Here is a 6,507-nt window from a genome sequence, read left to right on the forward strand (position 1 = left end):
AAAAAATAACATTAATTCTTCTAACAACTCAATACATAGGTATTGCTAGTCTCAGTTTTCAGATAAAGAAAAGGATGCTCAGAGAGTTTTGTTTGTTTGTTTTTTTATAGGGAAGGTGGAAATTTATTGAAGAAAAAGTACAGATTCCCACATGGGGAAAGGGAAAGAATCTCACAGCACAGACTCCCATGTGGGGAGGGGGGAAGAGTCCCGAGGCTCAGAGAGCTTAACGTGTTGCACCCAATGTTACCTGACAGATGTGTAAAAAGGCCAGGATTATCCCGAGGCCTCCTGCACCTGAATGGGACTGTCTCTTCTGCCACTTTGTCTGAACCCCTCATATGGAAGTGGGGCTGCCCTGACTCTGGCCTGTAGCTGCCTGTATAGTTGCCCTCCTTAGAGTAAGATGTGAGTACACCCACTCCTATGGCCACTTAAGACCTGGTAATCACCTCACGTTGGCATTTGCTCCACTGTCCAAAAGGAACTTGACCATCTGCTGATGTCCCGCGCTGGTGCAGTGGAAGAGGGCAGTCCAGCCTTGAATATCCTTCATTTCTAGCTCAGCGCCTTGCTTCAAGAGAACACAGAATGCTTGTTACAGCCTCGTCTCTTCTACGTGGGGCAGGTGCCCTCCAGGTCATCATGCTGAAAGAATCAAAGTGATTACACGCACACGCACACCATGGCCTACAGTGGTTCACATCTCTGCCAGAGCAGTCAGGAGCCCCTCAGGTTTCTGGACCTGAGTCCCCTCGTAGCTCACCTGGAGGAGAAAGTAGGCGATGCTCTCGTTGCCACAGCTGGAAGCAAGCATCAGTGGAGTCTGCCCTTCTGGGGTCGGCACATTCACACTCACCCCCGCCTCGAGCAGCAGGTGCACGATGGTATCGTGTCCAATGTAGGAGGCATACATCAGCGGGGTCCAGCCACCACCATTCTTCTTATTCAAATCTAACTCTCTCCTAAACAAATGCAAGATATGCTAGCCATGCCCAGCCATCTCACATGTAGGGTGTACCAGAGCCGGAGTCAAGGCCAGAAATGAAGCCAAACATCGTATAGTGCACAGGACAGCCCCCACCACAAAGAATGACCTGGCCCAGATTGTCAGTAGTGCCAAGATTGAGAAATCCTGACCTGGAGCCTTGACTACCTTCCACCAACAGACCACAGTCTGGTAGCCAGTGCTACGAGAGGAAGGGACTTATCGACAATGGAGTTCCAATGCAACTGATTTCCCCTTTGTCACCCTACCCTACAGAAACATTCTTAGAAAATCCGTGACCAAATAATCCTATCTTTCTCACCGATTTCCATTAAATTTCTAGAAAAGCATTTCCCACAGGAAAAAAAATGTGGGCTTCCCAAGGTATGGAAATAACATCCACTTCCAGGAACATCTTGTGTAGTTTATGCCCCACAGCCTTTCCTTTTCCACAGTCCTTGCCTCCAGTGAAGCTATTCAATCTGCCAATCAATCCACACAGCTTGTGCCTCTCATACATGTGCACATAATAAACCATACCATTCACTAGCATCTTCTATTGACTCTGGAATGCCCATACAGCCATTCAAAGGTCCTGATTCCGCCCTGGCTGGTTTGGCTCAGTGGATAGAGCGTCGGCCTGCGGACTGAAAGGTCCCGGGTTTGATTCCAGTCAAGGGCATGTGCCTTGGTTGCGGGCACATCCCCAGTGGGAGGTGTGCAGGAGGCAGCTGATCGATGTTTCTCTCTCATCAATGTTTCTAGCTCTCTATCCCTCTCCCTTCCTCTCTGTAAAATATCAATAAAATATATTTTTAAAATAAAACAAACAAAGGTCCTGATTCCAGGAATGCAGTAACAGCCACTGGCTGGGATAGCCACATGAAGACCAATTCGTCCTCACCACTTGACATTCATTGATGGAGCACTCAATTCCACATGGAGGAGGAAGGACCTGACCCTTGGCAGAACATATCTGAGGGTCTTACACCTCCCATCAGCCCAATCCCCCAATTCGAATGCTTCCAACTCCTTGGATCCTAAGTCTATCTTACCGTGAGCAAGCCTTAGGATTGGCTAGCATCACAATCCCCATCAGAACACAAACATTTCCCTCTTCTCTTCTGTGGAGCCGTCCTGGACTGTGCATTTTACCGGAATACCAAAGTTAAAAGCCCCAAAACACCATAGCAGCAGTTATCAATGAGGTCTTGGTGATCCTCGGGGGGAGATGTGCTGCCTGAGTATCCAGCTACACAATCCCAAGGCCGCCTGGTGCAGGAGTACAATAGAATATCCCTCACCACAGTGCACTTGCACTTGATTGGCCAGGTTTTTATAAGTGATGGCTATGACTTGGGCACTGGAAATCTGGGGCTTCAACAAGATTTGACTTTGATACACCAGGAACTGGAAAAGGCACATGTATGTATGGACATAGATAGTTTCTCTGTGTCATCGATGAGAAATGGAAATATAAGCACAAAGTGTGGTGGATATAAAAGGCGTGAAGGCGAGGAGACAGATTATTTTCCAAAAATTACAGTACACATCACATTGTACTACAAACAAGACAGCCAAGGACCACTGCTGTTATATGGGGACTTAATTTATGTATAACATTAGTAAAAATGGTATGTGGGCAGTTAGTTCAGGTGGCAATCCTCCAGAGGGGCAGATGAACCTTGCTGCCTCCTCCTCCTCCTCCCCCTCTCTCTCCCTCCCCCTCCTCCTCCTCTTCCCCATCCTCCTCCCCCTCCTCCTCCTTCTCCCCATCCTCCTCCTCCTCTCCCTTCTCCACCTTCTCATCCTCCTCCTCCTCCTCCTCCTCTTTGGCAGATGCTGGAGGGAAGAAGAGGGCACCAGGGATTAAAATGAACCCTTTGGGAAAAGAAGGTCATAGGGCATTGCTTTCTATTTTTATTTGAGCATTTCTGCAGTTAGTAAAAAACCGTAAAATTACTTTGGTTAAAGTAAGCTGGAAATGTTTCTAACTATACCTATGAAAAAAAGTTTAGCTTTTTCTTCCTAGGAATAAAAACTGCCTTCCTTATTAGAATCCAGCATAAACCATTATTCACAACTGCGTGAGGGAAGCAGGGTTAATCTAGGCCATATGTACTAAATGTCTATGAATCCTGGTTAGCTTACTAATATCTCTATGTGGGAGTTGAGGCCACTGAGATGGTCCTCAAAATCTGAGGAGGAGGAATATTTCCCAAGGTGTCTTACCGCTGAACACATTCCTTCACCACTTCGTACTGGCCAATGGAAGCAGCTGTATAGAGATCCAAGGGGATGGCCAGTTGCTCCCAGCTGACCTGTGCACCTGGCCCATGCCACATAGACAAGCTGCGGGTCAGGAGTTCTGGCTCACTGGCTTCATCGCTGAGCTCGGACATCGTTGTGGAGGGAGGTCCAGGGGTTAGGTTTTTCTTTCCTGGTGGTTCCAGGGAGTGAAACAAGATGGTCACACTCATACCCACAGTAGGTGGTTATGTCACAACCTAGGACTGATTTAGACAACTTTCTTTCATTAAATATTGTATGATTTTGTTCAGCCAACGTGGCTCAGTAGTTAAGCCTCAACCCATAAACTGGGAGGTCACTGGTTCGATTCCCTGTCAGAGCACATGCCCAGGTTGCAGGCCCAATCCCGAGTAGGGGGCGTGCAGAAGGCAGCGGATTGATGTTTCTCTCTCATGCATGCTTCTATTTCTCTCTCCCTCTCCCTTTCTCTCTCTGAAATCAATAAAAACATCTTTTTTTTTTTTTGATTGTATGATTTTGTGAGCTTGTCACCAGACAGAAAAAGAAGAGCATATATGGTGAATCATAAACTGCAGTGTTATTTTCCTTCATTAATCCTCAGGCCCCACATTCTAGAAAGGGTATTTTCCAGGAATTCAAGAAGCCTGAAAACCTCCTGGATGGTTAATAAAGAAATGCTAATTGGGTCAGTGGACCAAATCAGCTCTTGGGTGTGGGGGAAAGAACCCTGGACTTAGAGTTAGATCAAGATTTAGCTCTGCTGCCCTGGCCAGGTGGCTCAGTTGTTTGGAGCATCATCCCTTATACCAAAAGGTTGTAGGTTTGATTCCAGTCAGGGCACATACCTAGGTTGTGGGTTCCATCCCTGGTTGGGGCACAAACAGGAGGCAACCAATGGATGGTTCTCACTCATATAGATGTTTTTCTCTCTCTGTCTCTCTCTTCCTCTACCTAAAAGAAAGAAACAAACAAACAAAAACAATAGGAACATATCCTCTGGTGAGGATTTAAAAAAGTTATCTCTGCTATTTGGCATCTCCCATCCTGCTTTTCACTGTCTAATGGATACATAATATCTCAAAGAGCTGCTATTCAAGACACATGGAAGACCGAGTAAACAAACAGTGGCACATTCATAGGATGGAATGCTACTCAGCATTAAACAGAAAGAACAACAGTTGATACACACAACATATCACACAACACAGAAACCAATCTCAAACATATTGGGCTAAAAGCCAGACTCAAAGGCTACCTTCTGTATGATTCCATTTATATGACTTTCTGGAAAAAATAAAACTAAATAGTTGGAGAACAGACTAGTAGTACCAAGGGTGGGGGTGGGGGGTGCACAAAGGGATAGCAAGAGGGAATCTGAGGGTGATGGACCTGTTCTGCATCTTAATTGGTGGATGTGTAACTCCATGTATTTATCAAAACTCAAAGACCTGGACACCAAGTGAGTGAATTTTACTGTATGTAAATTGTTTTAAACAAATAAAGTTTGAAAAAAATTGAGAGCACCTACCACAGGAACTAGAATCTGATTGGTGTTCAGCAAATGTCAAATAACTACGAATCTTCCTATTCATCCTTTGAAAGTGGGAGAGATAGGACAATACCAGGAAGATTACGAGAGCCTTTTATTCTGGGAATCTTACCCAAATCAAGGGCAAGTCATTAGCTTTTTAGTAAAACCTTCAGGTCCAGGAGTGACATTTGTCTCCTATTCTTCTCTGGGTGAAATAGAAAGAGAAAACAAAGAAAGGCAAAGTCCAATTCAGAAGGCCTAAAGGTACCACAGATGCTGCTGGGACCTCACTGGCTACTAAAGAATGTTTCCAAGCCTCAGGAGACAGCCAAGATGGCCAAGACAACAAACAAACTGCCAATCTGGGAGACAAAAGATTTGTAGGCCTTTTGCAAGAGTATGTGTACATGTGATGGGGCCTACAGGCAACAAAATTCAGAGCAAAACCCTGCCTCCTGGAACCACCACCTTTCACAGCTGGCAGGATCTGAGATCAAGCAGGTCTCACTTTGCAGGTGTGAGCCTGCAACCTGAGCAGTCCTGACCCACAGAGCCTGATTAAAAGCCAAAAAAGCTAGTGTCAGATCAGAGCTACTTTCAAACACCCCTCAGGCCTTCTGTGGGTGTGTCTCTTCTACCCCAAATGCCTCCTCTTGGGTGAGGCCCATGTTCTCTCTCCTTTTATTGGATGCTCACATGTCTGACGCCCTGAAGAGTTCGGAGGGATAATCAGAACCAGGCCCCTACTCAAGAAGCTTACAGAGAATTTGGATGCGAAGGGACCATAAAGCTATTATTACTTCCTTTTAACCCTGTCACTGCCAAACACAACATGATTATATTTAATACTTTTAGAAAATGTCTTTTGCATATCGCTTCCAGAACTTATCTCCAGTAAGTAGTACTTGGGATAGGAACTTTTTTCACTCTACCTTTTGGTTCTGTCCATTTTGTAAAATAATAAGTACCATTATTTTAAAAATAAGCAAAATGTTAACTTTAAAAAAAAAGGTGCCGGTGGTCGACCGTCACGCCCACAGGCAAGAGATCTATATAAGCCCCAGGGCATCCCCTGCGGTCCTAGTTCGCTGGCCTTCCCCGGGTCCGAGGTATCCCAATCTCCTTCTCAGGCTCTGAAGAGGGTCCCTAGGGAAGAACCCCTAGGAGCACCTACAGCACAGACGTCCCTTGCCGTCTCCTTCCAGTAACCCTACACGGAACGTGGCTTCATCTCCCCGCTCCACAGCTGCAGAGGCGAAAGCTCCGAGTCAGAAACTCACTGAGAGAGCAAGCAGCAGGCTGGGACGCCCCGCTGCGGGCTGCGCAGATGGGCAGCAGGTGCCGGCACCAGGCGGGGCCGCTGTGGACCCTACCTGCGCGGACCTCGAGTCCTGGGTCGCCTTCGGCTAGCTGCCGCCACCAACTGCACGCCCGCTTGCTGCTGCGCTCCTGCGGCTGGACCCACTCTGCGCCGCGCGCGTCCGGGACCCCTCCACACTAGCTGCCTCAGCGGCTGGACCCCACGGCCCTGCTCCCGCCCCGGAAGTGGTTGCGGAGGCGCGGAGCACGCCGGGATGTACGCGGAATCGCGGAGCAGCTCTGAGCGCGGTGGAATTCCCCGGTTCCACACCCAGATCTTCCCGTCAGCTCGCCCGGCTCTCTGTAGGACGCTCGCTACAACCAATGAGCTGGGAGAGTGCGCCTGCCCCGCCCCTCC

At 47.6% G+C, this 6,507-nt stretch overlaps 1 protein-coding gene across 20 annotated transcripts in view; it reads right to left on the minus strand.

Annotated features, from left to right (window-relative positions):
- The window catches only part of ANKS3 (ankyrin repeat and sterile alpha motif domain containing 3), a 39,404-nt gene extending 33,063 nt beyond the window's left edge, over positions 1-6,341 (minus strand). For 2 of the 20 annotated variants that reach the window (XM_080680419.1, XM_080680401.1), the window contains exons 1-4: positions 6,164-6,337; positions 3,221-3,428; positions 767-965; positions 453-574 (exon numbers count right to left, since the gene is read on the minus strand). In XM_080680419.1, the coding sequence (XP_080536545.1) occupies positions 453-574; positions 767-965; positions 3,221-3,390 (491 nt within the window). In that variant the 5' untranslated portion in view covers positions 3,391-3,428; positions 6,164-6,337. Of the gene's footprint in view, positions 1-452; positions 649-766; positions 966-3,220; positions 3,429-5,722 lie in introns of those variants that run through there. The other 18 variants (XM_080680404.1, XM_080680407.1, XM_080680422.1 and 15 more) reach the window with 16 other exon arrangements.
- Between the last annotated feature and the right edge of the window lie 166 nt (positions 6,342-6,507).

Source organism: Plecotus auritus, assembly GCF_963455305.1.
Source record: "Plecotus auritus genome assembly, chromosome: 7".
Classification (NCBI taxonomy): Eukaryota; Metazoa; Chordata; class Mammalia; order Chiroptera; family Vespertilionidae; genus Plecotus; species Plecotus auritus.